The 18,773-nt window shown below is 49.1% G+C and overlaps 2 protein-coding genes across 14 annotated transcripts in view; one reads left to right on the forward strand and one right to left on the reverse strand.

Moving 5' to 3' along the window:
- The window catches only part of FBXO42 (F-box protein 42), a 49,214-nt gene extending 48,382 nt beyond the window's left edge, over positions 1–832 (reverse strand). For both annotated transcript variants that reach the window (XM_085319933.1, XM_085319932.1), the window contains exon 1: positions 768–832. The gene's annotated coding sequence lies outside the window, so the exon portion shown is untranslated. The remainder of the gene's footprint in view (positions 1–767) is intronic.
- Positions 833–1,151: 319 nt separating this feature from the next.
- SZRD1 (SUZ RNA binding domain containing 1) lies at positions 1,152–18,386 on the forward strand. Of its 12 annotated transcripts, XM_085319943.1 has the most exons (6): positions 2,027–2,086; positions 4,983–5,032; positions 13,090–13,139; positions 13,368–13,445; positions 14,308–14,562; positions 15,202–18,386. In XM_085319943.1, exons 4-6 carry the CDS (start codon positions 13,402–13,404, stop codon positions 15,302–15,304), a joined length of 402 nt encoding a protein of 133 aa, XP_085176069.1. In that variant the 5' UTR covers positions 2,027–2,086; positions 4,983–5,032; positions 13,090–13,139; positions 13,368–13,401; the 3' UTR covers positions 15,305–18,386. The 12 variants fall into 12 exon arrangements, with proteins under 12 accessions (XP_085176060.1, XP_085176061.1, XP_085176064.1 ...); XM_085319934.1 differs by lacking the exons at positions 2,027–2,086; positions 4,983–5,032 and adding an exon at positions 1,152–1,563; XM_085319935.1 differs by lacking the exons at positions 2,027–2,086; positions 4,983–5,032 and adding an exon at positions 1,152–1,563 and having other exon boundaries at positions 14,311–14,562.
- The last annotated feature ends 387 nt before the right edge of the window (positions 18,387–18,773 follow it).

Consider the following 18,773-nt stretch of genomic DNA (forward strand, 5'->3'; position numbering starts at 1 on the left):
AAAAAAAAAAAAAAAAAAAAAAAGCCATTACACCAGTGCCAGGAGAAGCAGTACCTACAGCCACACCGGGCTGATAAACATCGGGCTCCGCAAGCTCTGAATTTAATGCACTGCTTCCAGGACAGCGATAAGAGCAACAACAAATAAAATAAAATAAAATAMAATAAAAATAAATAAATAAAGCAATGACACTGGGAGAAACCCACAAATACAGACACAAGCCGAGAGGCGAATTCCAAGTTATCCAGCGCGCCGGGAACCCTCCCCCCGTCCCGAGACTCGGGTTTTGCCCGTAGATAGGGGGGGGGGGAGAAAAACGGTTCATCTCGTTACCAGCCGCGGCGTGAGGCGAGGCGAGGCTCAGCGCGAAGGGCAGGTAACTCCCGTGGCCGTGGGGTCGCGCGTTCCCCGAGACGCAGCGGCGCCGCCGCGGGTTTTCAGAGAAAAACGCTTTTTTCCCCCCCCTTTAGGGGGATTTTTTCGGAATTTTCTGCGGGGGGGAGGGGGGTGTTTGGCAGGTCTCCAGGCGCCCCCCGGGCTCCCCGCAGCGGACAATGAGGCGACGGCGAGGAGCCAGCGCCGCCCTCGGCGGGCGGAGCGGCGGCCGCGGAGCTACCGGGCACCGGCCGGGCCCCGCTCGGGGCGGCGGCCGCGATTCCGCGGTTCCCCCCCCCGCCCCCCACACACACAACAGGGCCTCGGGGGGCCCCCCGACCGCCGCCGTCCCGCTGCCCCCGGCCCGGCGGGGCCCTCGCTCCGCTCCTCACCTGCCGGCGGCCGCCGCCTCCCGCCTCGGCGGCGGCGGCGCTGGCGCTGCTCAGGGCCGGGGACGCCCCGTCGCCCCGGTGACGCCTCGCGCCGGCGCCGCCATCTTCCTTCGCCTCGGCAGCCGCGTCCCCGCCGCTCCGGCCGCGGCGGCCAGCCCGCAGCGCGCACGCGCCAGCTCCGGGTCACGTGAGCGCGGGAAAAGGGGCGGGAGGGGGCGGGGACGCGCGCCATGATGGGAAGGTCAAGCCCGTTGCTCTTAAGCGGGAAGCACCATTTTGGGAAGGCCTCACCCGCCGGTGGTAGTGGCCCGCCCGCCGCAGCCATGCTGGGAGGGGCGGGAGAACGAGCGAGGCCGCCATGTTGGGGAGGTCGCGGGCGGAGGGAAGGTGSCAGGGTGGCTCCCCCCTTGCTTCCCTCGCAGGCCGCGGCGCACAGACACACGAATAAACTYGTGTCGGTGCCTCCTGGCCAGCGCATCCGACGCCTGGCTTCATCCCGGCTTTGGGATCTGGAGGCACCTGGGCAGGAACGGCCCTTCCTTTCATTTCCCACTGCTCTTGCGTTTATTGTTTTTTTCCAGGACGGTACACTTCACCCACACGCCGGTGGCACGGCCACGATTTACGCCCCCGTCACGTCTCGCTAGGGTCGACGAAACAGGCTGTCAGAGCGCTGCCCTGAGGATGAAGGTGTGAAATGCTGCTGCTTGAGCTAAGTGCCCTATTTCCTTTTCCTCAGGTCGACGTGCAGCAGGGCCCTGAAGCCACCTCGTTGCTGACAGTTGCACAGATGAGGGTAATTTTGCATTTTCGAAGTTTCTTGATTTTTTTTTTTTTTTTTTTGCACGCTTATCCCTTGATTTGGGACCTGTTCAGAACGCAGCAATTTCCATTTCGAGCGCCTCGCTGAATCTCTCGGATAAAGCCAAGGCCAGACGGATTGCGGACGCGTGTCGCGGGCCGGCGGAACGTGGGTGCCGCGGGGAAACCCACGCGTGTCCCAGGCCGGCTGCACGTGGGTGCCGCAGCAGCCGCGCGTCGCGGTCCGCCCGCCCGCTAGGGGGCGAGGGCGGCGCGCCCCCTCCCCGCCCCGCCCCACGTGGCTGGCCGTGGCGGCGYAGCGCGCATGCGCCCGCCCGCCCAGCGGCGCCCTCCGCACGGTGCGCCTGCGCGCGGCGGGCGCGCTGGTAGGCGGTGGCGGCGCAGGCGCCGGGGGCCGCGCGCATGCGCGGGGCGCGGGCTGGCGGCGGCGGCGGAGGCGAATTAAAATGGAAGATGAGGAGGTCGCTGAGAGCTGGGAGGAGGCGGCCGACAGCGGGGTAAGGGCGGCCGGCAGGCGCCCCGTGGCGGCGGAGGCGGCAGGGCGCCGGTCGGGGAGGGCCCGGTCGGCGGCTGCGACAGGCGGGCGGGCGGCAGCAGCCCCTGAGCGCCTGCTAGGCCTCTTAAAGGGGCCGTGGCCTCCGTCCGCGTGGGGCTGTTCCTCCCACGCGCGTTTTTCTCTCGCCCCCCCATCCCCTGCGCTGCTAGGCGGCCCCTCGGCTGTGTGTGTATGGGGGGGCYGCCCACCCCGGCTTGGGCTGGCAGCCGAGGGTCTGGGGCCGAGCCGCAGGCACGCTGCCGGCCCCACGCGGGGCAGGCGCCGGGCTCCCCCTCCCTCGTCCCCCAACGCGCCTGCCCCCTCCCCCCCCCCCGCGGAGGGTGCGTGGGCTGCGCTTCGAGACCTGCAGCTGGGGCTCTGCTTAACCGCGCCTCTGCAGCGAGGGGGAAGCCCTCTGTCTGTGTCGCTGTACCTGGCTGGGCTCTTTCCTTAACCTCTTTTTAAGACAAATGAGGGTAACTTTTGCATTTGCGAAGTTTCCTGAATTTTTGAAAGCTCTAGCTTTCAGTTTCCGAGCTCCACTTCCTTTTAATAGCTCACTCTGTAGCTGAAGTTTTCTGCCTGTCTGTCACAATAAAGGCTCTGAAGCAGTCGTACGTGTTTCACTGTCGGAATAAAATTCTTATTTTGGCAGTAGCGTAGGTGGATGAACGGCGGGGAATTTGCAACTGCACGAGGAGAGGGGGGAAACCGGGCCAGACTGGCCACTGTTTTAATAACCTCAGGGGGGTCTTGAACAAGCGAGGGGCAGACAGGCTTTATAACAGCGAGGAGACTGAATATGACTCCAGACAGTGCTATGCTGAAGGCGATTGAGTTACAGCTTGTGGGAAAGACGTTAGCAAAATAGAGGTTGTAATTCAATGCGCTCCCTCAGCTGCGTGTGAGATGCCGGTCAAAGGCTGGCAGGGTAAGGAAAGCCCTCGCTGCCAATGCTGTGATACTGCAAAAATGGGAAGTCTCGCACTGGGCGTTGGAGTTAATTCCAGCACTCGTTAAAGCCTCCCATGAAGGGGCATAACTTGTCTCTTGAGAGCTGATGATAGTTGTGGCCTTGAATAATGGCTTAAAATTGTAGAGCTGTTCAAATCTGAGCCATCAGTTGTCTTTTCCCATTTGTCCTTTCAGCTCACGCCTTTTGCTGGTCTTTTAAAACACTTATGGGGAAATCTCTTGGTTACCTATCCTTTATAAAGCCCTTTCCCAGCATGTCTAAACTGCCAGGCCTTTGCGTTCATAAATTCAGCAGCGCTTGCGCTGCTTAGCGGAGAGCAGAGAGATGTCTTGATGAGCCAACACTGTGCTCGCAGCTGCTTTTACAGTTGTCCAGGCTTTGCGTATCTGTAAAAGCAGTTGGAACAAAACCAGACCTGCCTGTCTGCGGTGAGCGTTACTGCTGTGAAAGAGAAGAAATGGAAGCTGCTTTCAGGTTAGATCTGGCAACCATCACCAGGAGACTTCAGGAAGGTCATTCTCAAACTGTGACTTGCAGGAAAGAGACCCTCTGCTGCTGCTTGTGGCCACAGGAAGTTAAAAGCTAACTGGGATGTAGAAGAGAGGAGAATCTGATCTTGTCTGGAGTTTTTGTTGAACCAAATTGATGCTGGTACATGTGGGGTCTCTGAGCTACTACAGGAATCAAAGCTACCAGGTTAGACAGATTCAGAAAAGAGAAACAGGAACAAAGTACAGGAAGAGGCTCAGATGCAGAACAGGCAGTGTGACTGCCTTGCTTGCTTGCCAGTTGAAAGATCGTTTCAGGCACACTTGCTTTTCCTTGCGGAAAAAACCTACTGTAGAGGCAGGGAAGCTTGAGAAGTGCCTGAATGAGACTGCTCTGTTGGAAGTGTGAGAGGGAAAATTGTGTACAGAAAAAGCTCATGAAGCTGGCCTGGTCCTGTGATCCCAACAGATCTTTGTCTTAAGGAGTCTCCTTTATTTTCTTCCATCTGTGCCTTACTAGGTGTGGGGTATGAATTGCCCTCTGCGGTGGCACAGGACAGATCCCAAGTTAAAGGCAGGAGATGTGATGACATGGTCAGTATTGAATATTATTGAATTCAATAAAACATTAAACATTGCAAACATTGAAGAGCAACTTTAAATGTTTAGTCTTGTTTTAATACTTTACAGAGTCCAGAATGTAGACTGGACTTGTTATTTTATAGAGCCTTCAGCACGTGTATGTAATATTTCCCAGTTCACGTCTTTGCAAGGTATGTGCTATCGATTCTTCAGCTGATATTTGTCAGTTAAGTTAGGTGGAGTTTGGTCCGCAAAAGATTACACCGTCAGCCTTTAATCACTGAGGAAATAGTAGAAATGTAATGAAACAGGTTTGTAGAGGGCTTCTGAACAGTGGGTTTCTGAGATACATTGTCTGCTTCTTGGCATGTAATTTTTTTATACGTCACCCAGAGGGTGTTCCTTAGACCAGAAAGGATGCCAAGAATTTGGGTGCTGATTCTTCCTTTTTTTTTTTTTTTTTTTTTTTTTTTTTTTTTTTNGTGTGGCTATTTTGCTCTTGGGCTATTAACTTTCCCCCTAGATCTTGGTATTGCACTTTTAGAAGGTAGCCTCAGCTGGAGGCAGTTCTGGGCTGACCAGAGATGCCATGGCCTCCTTGTGCTACTATCACTTCATTTAGCTGTTGCAGAACTGCCTCTTTTGATGCAGGCAGTGCTAATCTTAGCAGATAGAGAGAAAGCAGGTGAGCTTTGAAAGGGGAAAGCCCAGACAAAACTGATGCAAATTTTCTACTTTGGACTTGATCAGTGAAGTAGTTGTAATACAGCTACTTTTTTTTTTCTTTAATGCGTCTTCTCTTTGTCTTTTAGTTTTCATCAGAGTTACCGTTTGTTTGCTGGAAAAAGGAGCCTCTCCTTTGGTACGTGCCACCACCCTAAGCGACCATATGCTGAGCAGATGCCCTCTGCTTCAGTAGCTTCGTCTCCTCTGAGAATTTTGCAGGCACAACAGCATTAGTGAAGAGGTGTGAATTTTTCATACTGAGCTGATGCAGCAGAACTGTGATGCCTGTAAACCTGGCTGGTAGTATTTGTTACAAAGGCCCTACATTATCTAGGCCTGGCAGTCTTAGGTGCATAGATACTTGTGTGTGTGTTTTTTTCTTTTTTTTTTTTTTTTTAAATGGGGAGGTCTTACTTGTCCCCTAGTTGTAGGTGATGGATTGATGTGTGAAGAATGAGCGAGTTGTCTGAGGCTGTGCAAGAGACTCATGGCAGAATAAGAAATGGAGTGTGAGTCTTCAAAGACCTGGCCTAGGTTAGTAACCACTAATATTACTTACTGCATAGCTTGAGTTTTCATTTGTGTGGCCTGCCTGGGTTTAAGCAAGAGGAAAATCACAAATGAGGGGTGTATTTGTTCCACGTAAGATGATTTACCTGGTTAAAATAATAATTATACTTCAGGTTGTGAGCTTTGCTCCAAGACTGAAATGGAAGCCAGGGATCGCAGAGAACAGGTAATATGCAAGCCTGAATTGGCACTCTTCAGCTGAATTTATGGCTTATTCCTGTAAATAAAACATGGCTGTCCAGAATTGGAGTATATCGCTGTGTTACTGATTAGTAACTTATTTCAAGTCAGGAATATGTTTGTGCAGATAAAATGTTAGCTGACAGCTCACAATAGTTTATAAAAAATCCTCCTTGTTTTTATTTTCTTCAGTTTGCTGGTAGATGGTTTACAGGGCAAAACTGCCACCTCCGATCTCCTGGTCGGCACTTAAAGCTTAACCTAATGTAGTCCAGAGTCTAGGTCCTTGTCATTTGGTTACCGTACGCCTTGCTTCACAGCTCGCCACAAGAAACAGAAACCCCTTTGGATCATCTAATTACCAGCTATTTGGGGAGGATGTGAGCAACTGAAGGCGAGTGACTGAACTTTGTTCCTGGTGTGTGTGTTACAGCAGGGGGGCGGGTACTGGGATTGCCTGTTCGTGTTGCTGCGCTTCGAGTGGACTGTTCACCCGAGATTCCAAAAAAAACTCTTGTTCTTACCATCTCTACATTGGTTGACTTGCAAGTAGCAGTTGGCAACAGACTGGATTACCAGCCTTCGATTTCACGCTTTAATGAGGGTGGCAAATTCAGCAGTTATAAAGGGCTTAATTTAGGTTTGGGCAGCCTGTTGCTCGAAGTTGCTAAATGTGATCAAAGTACACAGAACTAGAAAGGAAGTATTTRGGAGCATAGTGCTGTGACCTCCAATCTGCATAGTCTGCTAACTGCTTTTGTGATTAGAGGACAAAATGGTTGGGGTTTGGGCATGCATTCCTTCAGGACTGTAAAGTGAAGAAAACCCAAGAAGGCAACTGATGATTTTTGATGTTAGGCAGAAGTGCCATGAGGACAGGTTTTGATTTCATGGACTAAAATTATTTTTTTTGTAAAACGTTTACTAAGTATTTGCTTTAGGTACTTCTAATTGGCCAAAATGTTGAAACGGGGAAATGAAAGTTTCCATTCCTGCTGTTCAGTGTTGCCTAGACAGAGGCAGTTCCTTTGATAAAGATGTCCTTAGGCTAGGATTGAGCATCTTAATACTACAAACTGGATATCAGTTCTAGGATATTGCTGCAAGTCCAGTCTGGTCCTGGCTGAATCACTTGGGAGCAGTCTCTGTTTATTTTATATATTTATTTATTTATAAGCAGTTTCACCTTCTTGAGCATCTGGATGTATTGATTGACCACAGTAATGTGGGTGAGAAAGGCAGGAATGGTCTCYTGCTAATCGGGAAATGTACTGATGCCTTTGCACAATATGATGAAACTGCGTAGAAACGTTGTCACTCGAGTCCAAGGCAGAAAAACGCTAGTTAGGGCATTTGCAGAGAAAGGCTTGCAAGGTGGATGGGAAACGGAAAACTGGTTTCTTGGGAGGACCGTAGAAGGCTTTTGCGAGGGTTTAACCTCTGTTTTTCTAGACTGAGAGGTGTAGTGTAAATATATTCCAGATCTGGACTTGGGAGAGGGTCTGYGGAGTGTTCGTGTGACCCAGAGCAGCAGGAGGTACGGAAGCAGGAGCTGCAGCCCCCTTAAGAGCCCTCCTCCCTCCCCCTGCCCTGGTAATWCATATCCATGCTGGGAATACCATGTGGTGCCTGTAAGAACAAGCCTCTTGCCAGGTTTATTCCTAAGAATAGTCTCATGTCTTGTTTTGCAGGCACTTATAATCATAGTTGCTGAGACGCATTATCTGCCTCTGAAAGATTGAAACACCAGCACAGCTGAAAGGAGCTGTGACTTTCTTGGCATCATGTTGGCTACAGTCCACTGCCAGTATCTAACGTAAGCAGAGCAACTTAGTGAAGTAATTAATGGAGCAGTCTGATTCCCAATAGCCTCAGGAATTGGAATGCTCCAGTAATTAATAGCATATTAGTTTATCTTCAAACGAAAGAAATAGGCGGCTAATGAGGAGTCAATGTGGAGATATCTTAGCGTTATCTCTCTCTGCTCCTACCTGATGATGTTTTCARTGTACCTTAGGAAGCAGTGAGTCAGAAGCTCGCAGCTGTGAATTGTTAGGTACCTATTAACAGCTTTTGTAACCTCTGATGCTAAAACCTCTGTTCTCTAAAGAAAAGAACATTAACCAGGCCTTGAAGATTATCTCCTGTCCTTTATACAATGCCAGAGTATCTAATGATGTTTTTAATAAGTAGTCAAAACTTGATTTAGTGTTGGCGTGGGAGGGTACGACTCTGGACCAAACTTGCTCTTCCTGGGTTTCATCCTACAGATTCAGTTATTTGAGTGAGCAAGGGTAGAAGGTTGTATTTGAAAGTAATCCCCAGTAAATACATCAAAGAGTGTGGTTAATATTTCTTTAAAGCTGGGTATTTGAAATGTTACCACATTTCTAGGAAAGCTCAACTTTTTCAGTGCCTGTTCCATTTTCCAGCAGGAGGGATGGTAGGCATTTCCTCTTGCTTTCTGCAAAGTACCTGAATTCAGAGGTAGAGGGTGGGGGAAAAAATGTCCCCTTACTATAAGGGATGTGGAGACTGCTTGAGTTTTGCCCTCCCTTAAATGTTCAGCGGCAGTTTTACAGGCAACTTGAAAAAAAAAACTGACAGCAGTTATCTTGTTATTCCTTTCTCGTATCAGCAGAGCTTGGARTTGCTGTTACTTGGTCTGTTTGGAAAGCCTTTGCTGGCAGCCCTCCGGAGGATAATTCTCTTTGCGTATCTGATGTAACTACAGTTATTCCAGCAAAGTTTCTTAGATGACAACTAGGGCTAACTTGGCCCTTTCTCCGCTATTGCTTTGCGATAAGCCCGACAACCAAGTTTGCTTGGCACGGTGCCTAGACCTATGCGAAACTGTGATCCGTGTGAGCCGACCTCCGGGCATCCCTTCTGGGAGGGCAGGCTTCTGATACCTTGGGGGGGAGCATCTATCTCTAAATTGCTGTCTGTGGGGCAACATAGCAGGTATATTGATGGAGGTATTTAGGCTGAGAGACTGTAGCAGTGCATAAAACCTATGCTTTATTACCATAAAGCAGTAGGTTTGTGCCTTACTGGCTGTGTTTGATTACATTTAAGGAGTATTTTATTGATGTTTTTCTTATTCCTGTTTTTCTCTGAGGTGGATGGAGCTGGATTTGAGCTTCCATTACGTCGTCCTCCACAAATGTGGCTTAAATGTCAAAGAACAGTGTCGTCTTCRCACTGTTTATTGGGTCTTTTTTAGTGTCTGGACATAATGGCTCTAAAAATAGTTTGTTGAGATTCTTTCCTAATCTTTGAGGAGGGGCTTTTTTTCGGGAGAACAGGAATGTAAGCCGCACTTAGGCTTTGGTGACGTAAACATACAGATTTGGGAAGTCAAAGCCAGGAGAGCCTCCCTGGTAGATTCAGACTATCAGAAGATTAATAACTAGTCTTTGGACAGGGTGACCTGCCCAATTTATGGGTATGTGCAGAGTGATGTTCTCCAGCGCCAAGTCTAATTGCCTCCCTGTGAGCCTCGTGCCTTTGGGTTGTTGTAGTGTTTCTGGCACTTATGCTGCAAGTCAGGTCCTAATTTTATCTTGTTATCCATGCAGCTCAGTGACAGCGTGAGAGCGCAGTGGAAAGGGAACAACATCAGCGGACAAACAGATCTGTGAGGAGCAGTGGCCGTGACTTTTTTTTTTTTTCTTTTTAAGGATAAGCTGGATGAAGGTGTTGCCGCACATGTTTAGGAGCTCGAGAAGCAACAAAATGCCTGGGCTGACCTCACGAACTGCTGCATGCATCAGGAGAGATGCCTAAAGTTTTTTTATTTATTTTTGTTGGATTTTTAAGGGCTGCTCATTTGAATTGTCGTTGCTCTCTAGATTTGAGCTCCTTCATCTCTATCATGCAAAACATGGAAGTAGCTGGCTTAAACATGAATAGGGATCAAGAGTTTACAGTGACTTTTGCTGAGAAAGTACAGGGTTAATCTCGGCACTGAAAAACTTCATGAACATTTCTTGAGGTGTTAGAAGTAGGCAGCTTTTTTTTTTTTTTTTAATACTAGACATTGGTTTTGAACAGAATGGAAAACTTTCTGCCCAATTGTTTAGTGGATTTTTGGTGAAAGCTAGAATTCCCTCACCAGCGACAAGGGTTATTTGGATCACAGATCTAGAAAGACTCTTACTTGGATAGAGTGAGAGAGGTATGTGTGTGTTTGATGGGGCTGATCACTCTAGGTTGTTACACCATGATTTTTAAGCGTAAAGGAAGCATCYGATTTTGGGGAAATACGTAGCGGCTTTATCAGTTGTAGATGTTATAACTGTGAGAGTGTTTGTGCTTCTGTGCWCCCCAAATGCAGGGCAACTGTCGAGTCTGCTGGGGGTATTTTCTAAACCGTGGTTATGCATGTTTGCTTAGAGACTACTGGAAATCACAGTGGGATGAGAGGCAGAAACATGAGGTACTTTGCCAACGTCTGCTCGGTAGTAGGAGAGTAAAATTAGACTGTGCAGGGCTCGCTTTGGCAGGGGTTAACTGCTATGATGGCAGGTTTTGAAGGATTCCTCTGAAACAAGCTTGCATGTGTTGATCAAATTAGGAGAAATGTTTTTCTTTTCTGGGAGGGGAAGTTGTGGGTGCTTACCTCCGAGGATGCGTTTGGAGGCCTGTCCTGTGTTCAAGGCCTGGATGCCTAAAGCATATGAAGAGCTGTCCAGCAGCGCTTGGAGTCGGTGTGACAGTTGCATTAATCATCGTGTTTTCCAGATGATGAGGTTGACGTGACTTTTTTGCAATGTAAAGAATACAACTGCAGCCCCAGGTTTGACCTGCAAAGCCTACAGGAATGTAGAAATATGGCTTGTCTACAAGCCATCTCTCGACTGCCAGGAAGGAGAGGGGAGGGGAAGAGCAACACAGAAGCAACTGGGTAAGTGTCTTTGCCAGGCTGAAGCCCTTGAACACTTGTGTTTTATCTGACACGGTGCCAAGAGCCTAAAGCTCTTGCATGCTCTGGTGCTAGAGCACGGAGGAGGTAACCCCAGTGGTAAAGCTGAGTTTAAGTAGCAAAAGAGGGACCTCACTGAGGAGCAGTTATAAACCTCGTGCAGGCGTGACGTGGTGTAGCTGAGGCAGTAACTTTTTGAGGAGACGGGGATTCATTTTGTCGAATGAAATAACCAATGAAGCTATTGGCTGCTCGGTAAAGGCTGCTACATCAGGTAGTTTCACAAAGTGAACTGTGAAAGAAGAGAAACAGACTGGGGCGTTTCCCTAAAATACAAGAGAGCTAGAAGTGATAATCGCTTCCGAGAGGATCAGCCAGGTAATACTGTTGCCAGGCAAGAACCTGAATTGTTTTGTTGCTCAGATTACTCCAGAGTTTCGTGTACTGGTAAAAACAAGCTCTATCCATCAGCTCTGCCTCCACTTTGCTTTCCACATGGCTTTTTTCTGGAGTTTGYCATGTTCTCGTGCTCAGCGGTGATGGACTGTCGAGTGTAAGGAGGAGCCCGTCTGCCCTGGCATGACTTTTATATGTTGAGGSCGAGGACTGGTGATGTCAGACCTGTAGCTGGCTCCACAGTCGCTGTGCAGCATTGAAAAATATTTGTTATGAAATGAGTGGAGATGCACTTGAATGTGCTTCCTCCACTGTGCAATGAAGTATTAAATAAGGGATATTTGAGGAAGCTTCCTTCCAGTCACCCGCTTCCACGAGGCCCTGGGGAAGCGCAGTTAACCCTTTGGGTTCGAAAAAGTGTTTTAAAGACTTTTCTAGCAGGATATGACCTCTTCTGGCCTCGTACAGGCAGATGAGCTAACTACGTTGCCTTAATTTAACTTTCATTGTTTGCCGCCAGCTGGTCCAACATGCTTCCATCCTTGGCCAGGATATCCTCAGTTTCTCTCCTTCCTGTTCCCAGCCGGCTSCTCCTCAGCTTTTGCAGGCAGGAGCATAGGCTCTCCATCTCCCCAGCAGCATTTGGAGAGGGTCTTTTTGTTGCTCACAAGAGGACTTGGAGAGGAAGGAACCTGCAGGTGCGTTTGCCCTTGACAGGGGGATTTAGCTATAATTGGGCATTCACTTCAATGACATGTTAAGCCCCTGGCAGGTTTTCTTCTTATGAAACAACAACAACTGTGTGTGATTTCTGGTTCTTTTTTAAATCAACCTCCTACCCAGTGATACCTTTTCAAAATTGCTTGTAACAGTCTCTCTGCAGATACTGTGGGCTGTAAAGCTGCGTGGCCAAGCGTAAATGCCGTGGTTTGGCATCTCGTAGTGACTTGCGTTCSTTCTCGGCTTCCTGGTGCGTCAGGGTATTACTGTGCAAGCAGACCCYGGGGTGAGGATGTTGGGCAGCATAGTTTCTTACCAGGTTGTGCCTGTCTGCAGCATCTGACAGCAGGGCAGGCTCCGATGCCAGCAAGTTTTTACTGTAGTTAAGCAAACTGACCTGAAAAATAGAGCAAGTGCGTTCTGGCAGAAAGCTGGAATTTCCTTGAGTATTGCCAGCTATCAGCTGGTGTAACTAGGACACTCCTGGTTACTTTTTTTTTTTTTTTTCTCTCCTCTCGTTTTCCTCTTGTACTGCTCTTGTAATAGCACGGCAGTCATGGGAATCCAAAGGTATCAGTGAGGTGTGGCTTGTTAGGGAAGGTTAGCAAAAGATAGACTGGAGTGACTGAAAGCTGGCTTTATTTTTCTGTTTAGCAAGGATTTTCTGTGCAAATGTTTGGACTGCAAAAGATAAAAGACCTTTGCTGAGAAAGGTGCAAGTCTTAGAAGCTGACATGCTTAAAGCCGTGCTCTGTTGGCACTCAGGAGTAATTCATCTGTTTTTTTGTGTAGCTGCTGCTTTGGCAGCTCTCCTGGGAAGAGAAATACATGGAAAAAAAAACCTCATCGTTGGATACTAAGGCTCTGCTCAGCAGGTCTTTGGGTGCGACTCCTTTGTAAAGGAGGGTTATTGCAGCAAGCAGCAGGAATGCAGCCCTGCCGGCTAGTCCTCGGCACGGCTGCTGGCTCTGGGGCCGAAGCAAAGTGCAYGGTCTGAGGTGGGTCACCCTGGCTGCGCACCACTTCTTTAGAAGGATTTGGCCACAGAGGTTTGGCGTCGCTTCCTACTCGATCTACGAGTAYCTTGTTATACTAACTTGAAATACTGAATATTCCTTTGGCTGTTTTCTTTACCCTGAAACTTTTCTTGCCAGCTGAAGTCCTGAGAATTAAAGCTGCTTTTTAGGAGAGGTGAACTTCTTCAAGCTGCCTTTTCACCATGATGTGCAAAGCCTGCAGCTTAGTATTCCTGCGTGTGTATTAATGGATACAGTAAAATATTTGTGGTAGTTTTTTTTTCTCTGCCTCTTCATTTGCCAGTCGCTCTCAGAGTCAGTCAAGCTCAAACTCTGTTCTCCAAGGTGAGCCTTAACTTCTTTTTTTTCCTCTTTCCCTTGTAGGAAATAGATAGACGGTTGGAAAAGAAGCTGAAGATTACACAGAAGGAAAGGTAATGGTGCTGCTCACCTTGTTTTCCTGAAAATAACCTTATTTTCCTGAAGTGCAGTTGGACATCTTGAAGGCCTGGGGAGAGCGGGTACAGTGGGAAATGTTGAASTGAGTAGGTAACATCGGGTTTGAGCTAAGAAATAGGGAATCTCTCTAATCATGCCACTAGGTGGCCCTTTCGATCCGTAGCAGAGTAGCAGAAAGATTCTTGAGAGTGATTTTATTTCAGAGCCGGGTCTTCAAGACTGGATGTAGCTACAGCTATGGGGAAGCCTTTTAAGAAAAAGACACTCAAAGGAAGAAATGGGTGAGTCAGGTAATCCGAACTCATAGCCCTAAATTGGCTTGCTGTGCCTTGCATCAGTAAGACTTCCTTTCCTTCTTACCTTGGGTTGGGGTGTGGGTGTGTGTTATTCTCTTATCCTCTAGCACGGTTATTTTTACCCACTTCTGACAGGCCTTTCCYCCCCACTCGCACCCCCTGATCCCTCTGATTCTTACTAGAGCACTAAAAGATCAGAGTCATGGTAGAAGTCYCAGAGAAATAATACGTAGAAAAGGGACCATAAAAATTTGGATTGTGATACTGGGGCCCCGGCTGCCTCCGAGAAGCGAAATGGCAGGGCTGAAGTCAAAGGCCAGGAATTCTGGTGAGAGGAGCTCTGAAAAAGAAAATGCAGGGAGTGGAAGCAAGATGCTTAAACCAGTGTCTTTCGAATATAGGCATTTCAGGTTTTCTTTKAAAGTCTTTGGTGCTTAAGGTACCTTACTAAGCATCTGGTTTCTGCCCCAAAGAAGGCTAAAATGCCTATCCAGATACTAAAATCTGAAGTTAATTCTTAAAATGTAGGTACTACAGCAAAACTTCAGATTCTGTCCACCTGTTTAAAAGTGAGCTTTTCTGCTTACTGTTTRCATTCCCTTCCTTCACTCGAGTTTAAAGATATCCAGTGTGGCAGARGCTGGTTTTCTGTCCCTTATTGAGCTAATTTCTTACAAACCTGCCTGTCACTGTAGTTTAAGGTTACAAATGTAACAAGGTCTTTAATTATTACAGGCTGCCTGTTAGTCATGGGAATGACATCTGACCGGGATGCATTCGCGTGCAGAGCTTAAAAACATGCGTGCAGCGGAGACAAATACTGATCGAATGTTTTTCTTTTAAACAGTAGAAAATCAAAATCTCCTCCTAAAGTGCCGATTGTGATTCAGGACGACAGCCTTCCTTCAGGTCCTCCCCCGCAGATCAGGATCTTAAAGAGGCCTACGACAAACGGCGTGCTTAGTAACCCCAACTCCACTAGCAGGCCAGCGTTCCCTGTGAAATCCTTGGCGCAAAGGGAGGCAGAGTACGCAGAAGCCAGAAAACGAATATTGGGCAGCGCGAGCCCCGAAGAAGAGCAGGAGAAACCAATTCTAGATAGGTGAGAATACCTTGGCTGTGGTGGCAGCACGGTGACGTCGTTGTGCGTAATCCTTGCAAGCATCTTTGTGTCGGAAAGGTTGCATTCTTTGGAGTGTAAAATGAGGCAGACGGAGGAGAAAGGGCTGCTTTGGTTGCAAACAGGGCATTATAAAGCTCAAACACGTGGCAGTTAAAGGAACTACTTGTGCTTGATAAATAGCCTGCAGTAACCTTCAGCGCCTTATAGCTTAGCTCTGGAAGAGTATGCTGGGGATGCAGTGAGAGGTGCAGGCAACTGAGCTGTTTTGGCAGGATGCATCTGTGTCTTTGCAGAGGTTTTAACTTAAGGGAGCTACCGCCTGTGGATGGGACGATTACACGTAAGCACTTTGAAATGAATGCTGGTTGTTGGAAGGCACCGCACTCTCCCTTTTAAATGCAGCGTGGGTCTTGGCTGCTCAAGGATAAGATTTCCAAAACCTTGTGGAGAAATTCAGTGCTGGCTGGCTTTTGATTGCCTTGCCTCCTCGCAAGGAACAKGGCAGGACTGTGATAGTCTGTTAGCTGTGGCAATGGCTTTCCACCAGAGTGGATGCAAGAGTGTTTTGATGTTACACAGACATGTTGCGTCTGTCTCTGATCTTGTTTCTCCTTGCAGGCCAACGAGGATCTCCCAGCCGGAAGATACCAGACAGCCCAATAATGTGATTAGGCAGCCACTGGGTCCCGATGGTTCACAAGGCTTCAAACAACGCAGATAAATGTGGGCAACAGATCATGCTGCGGAAAGCAGGGTCAGCCGCCACGGGTTGCACTGCCGCGGTGGACAAATGGACTTGAGCAAAGGGAACTACCTGGTTTACTTGCACTGTGATCCCCTTTGCTCTGCCCACTGTGACCTTCAAACCCCATGCACTGTGACCTCCCCGCTCCACCCACTGTGATCGGCATACCGACAAGGGCTGTCCCAAGTCACTGTAAAAGGAAAGGGGAGGGAGGGGTATAAAGGACTCGGACGGGTGCAGAGAGTCGTGTGTGCCACTTTGGTTGAAGCTAGCGCCAGCAATAATGTTTGTTTGTACTCATAACCTGGGATTTAAGGAAAAAAAAAAGCGGGAAGCCTCCCCAGATGCGCATGTTGTCTTCATCACTTTAAGAGCAAGTTCTGTTTCAAAGGATCTCTTTTTGTTTTCTGTTTGTATATCAGATCAACTTTCAATGGAGTGCATGGGAAGGGTTTTAACTGTTTAGTTTGTTTTAATTGAGAGAGGTAGTTAAGCRTTCTAAAAAGGAGTTTCAGTGAATTTTCTGCAACATTAATGGCTAGGATTTGGCAAGCTTAGCTTCTTGTTCTGTATTTCTACTGCTGCCAAGCGAATGGAAGTGGACTCCTGGATACCTGGGCTTTCCGATTGCCTTGGCCYTGGAAGCCAGTGGAGTCTGATGACCTAGTTTACATACTGCACCTGTTAAAGCTTGGCTAGTGTGTTCTGCTGGCTTGAGGAATAACTTAAAATACATCTATTTGTATTTGGGGAGAAGGGAATGTGGACAGATCCCATGAAAATGCCTGCTGCCCAGTTACTGTTTGCAGCAGAGAGAGCAGGGCGGTGATGAACTAGGGCTCTGTTGCATCTGGACTTGCAAGCTAGGAAGCGGRTAGGCAGTGCCGCACGGCTCTCTTCTGGTCCGTGAAACGCACGGTAAAGGAGCCCCGCTCTGTAAAGCCTGTGCTCGTCAAGTGACTGACGTAACGGCAGGGGCAGGACGACCGCTGCTCCAAAGGTTTGAACCTAAGTGGCTTATGATGGACCGAAGGCTCTGATCTCTCAGTTACGGTACAAGTCTGTGCTGTACCTGATGCATTTACTTCTAGAAATCACAGACGTTGGGAACAAAGTGCGTTCAATAAAGCTTGGAAAACTCCCTGTCTTCATGCATTGTGGGTGGYAACAGCTGGCTTTCTGCTAGGCTGCAGGGAACCGGTTGCTTTTGCTTCTCCAACTCCCCAAAAAAGAGGACAGGGTCTGAGGCAGGGACTCCAGCTTGCAGTCTGAAAACTTTTTCTGGATGATAGGAGCGATACCAGGTACCGCCAAATGTGTTTATTGTAAGACACTGTTGAATATGGATGCTTTGCCTGTGCCCAATGCTGTCTGTCTTATTGCATTGTCTAACTCTCTGTACCCTAGGCAAGAAAGCTGACCTACTCTTAACGTTACTGTCTTGAGAGATTAGATGAACACTAAAATGCTCTTTTTGGAGGGAATGTAAAGAACGCCGCTTGTGTGCGAGCGACTCCAGGCTGAGAAGTGTTTCTGCATGTTGCTAGGATCTCTCACTGTAGACGGACCTGCCTGGCAGAGGAACGGGCTGTACCGTTCATGACCCCGGGCTGCCGACGCAGAAGGCTTTAGACGGTTCCTCTGGCTGAAATGGCCATGGGCTGGCTGATTACTGTGTTCTCAAAAGGTAGAATATCACCTCTGGTTCTTGGAGGATGTATTCTGTACAGGCGTGGTGTTGCCTACCGTGTGTGCTCAGTAGGTTGAGCAGTAAACAACCAAATCTGACTACTTCTGCCTGAAAAGAAGCAAACGTACAGAGCATCTTCCACCCTGCATTGTATGGGAGTCTCCCATACGATAAACTAAGACTTGTACGGAAATACAGTTTAAAAAAAAAAAAATAAAAAAAGAAAGAAATTACTGGTAAAATAAAACTACCTGTGTACAAAGAGATGGAATCTGCTAGAACCTTAATCTGCTAATTGAATCGGTGCCACCTTCCACCGAAAGTCCCCTCTCCCTCCCCCAAATCAGGTGAGCCCTCAACGGTTGGTACAGGATGACGTTCTTTACTCTACTGTAAGGTGGGGAGGATGACCACAGGTGGCAGAAGGCCAGGCGGGCCAGGAGTTTGGCCCAAGTCTTCGTGGTCTTAAGAGGCCGTAGTCTTAACGTTTACTGAACTCCTTCTCAGGTAGGGCTCGGGTCGTACTGCCGAGGCGTCTGTGCAAGCACCCGCCAGCTGCTTGGCGGGCCGCGTTCCTCTTGGGGTTTTTTTATTATTTTTTTCTTTGCAGGCTGGCAGTAAAGAAAAATCCCCGGGGAAGAGCAGCTCAGCAAGGGAAGGGTAGGTGGGGTGGGGAGCGGGAAGGGAGAAAGACATTAGCAATAACCGTAGTCACCGCGCCTTTCCTTAACTATTGCTCAAAATAGCTTTTACTTCGGAGGGCCAGCTGCTGGCAAAAAGAAAAAGAAAAAAAACTCCTGACGTAGCTTTGGATACCTTGCTGACGTTAGAAGTCTTCTCCTGCCCGGTTATCCCGTAAGTCAGGTGCCTCTGATCCTTGCTAGCTGCACGGCAGACCTCGTCCTCCAGCACCGACCTTGCGTAACTAGTAGACAGCTGGGTAGGGGCCGCCGGGGATTCCCGTCTCCGGCTTCTCTGTCCCTGTAGCGTGCTGAGCCGGGAGGCTTCCGACCCGCGGGCGGGCGGGAAGACGGCGCTCCTGGAAAACGCGCGCTCCCCGGCCCCTCTTCCAGGCGGACGATGGGTGCGGGGAGCYCCGCTCCGGGAACGGGGGGTCGGGGAGCAGTCGGCTGCCTCGTTCGCACGGTGGGGGGGGGTTCGAGCTCTCGTTCGAATAATACCTGTTTATAGGGGTGTGCGTGCGTGCGTGGTCCTAGGGGCGCTTCGGGGGTCTCCTGCACAGGCCGAGCTCCCGAAAAGCGCGCAGGATACAGCCAGAGCCGCCCGTCTCCCCCATAAAAGTGCGCCTAAGTATGCAGATAAACATTTTATAAATTGTATTTTAAATAAACGTGTTTAAACTTTTAACGGCGTAGTTTTATTTTTGCTTTCTTTTTCTCCCCCTTTTTTCCCCCCTTTTTTCCGCTCTGCTGCTCGTTCCTCCCTTTGGAGCTAGCCGAGCTCCCGCCAGGAGCTTAAGGGCCGTTTCGGTGGCTGCCAGAGCGCGCCGCGGAAAGCGGGGTGAGCCGCAGGCGCCTGGGGCAGGAGCGCGGGCCGAGCTAAACCCCCTTTTCCCCCTCCGCTTGAATTTCTGTACGCCGTCCCTGGGCTCCCCCCGCACCACCTAAACCAAGCCGAGGGGGCGTTCTGGGGGCAGGGAGGAGTGTGAGGGAGCAAAGACGAGGACGAAGGTCGGGCTGGCTCCGATTCCTCCTTTGCAGTTGCCTGCGAGGCCGGAGAGGATGAAAAGAATTC

The sequence above is a fragment of the Rhea americana genome, unplaced genomic scaffold (assembly GCF_003343005.1).
Source record: "Rhea americana isolate MKP2758 unplaced genomic scaffold, rheAme1 scaffold_603, whole genome shotgun sequence".
Lineage (NCBI taxonomy): Eukaryota > Metazoa > Chordata > Aves > Rheiformes > Rheidae > Rhea > Rhea americana.

Coding starts and splice junctions, on each gene's coding strand:
- SZRD1 (XM_085319934.1), top strand. CDS start 1,465: ATGCTGCTGCTTGAGCTAAGTGCCCTATTTCCTTTTCCTCAGGTCGAC. Junction 1,564..13,089: donor TGACAGTTGCACAGATGAGG/GTAATTTTGCAT, acceptor TTTCCCTTGTAG/GAAATAGATAGACGGTTGGA. Junction 13,140..13,367: donor AAGATTACACAGAAGGAAAG/GTAATGGTGCTG, acceptor ATTTTATTTCAG/AGCCGGGTCTTCAAGACTGG.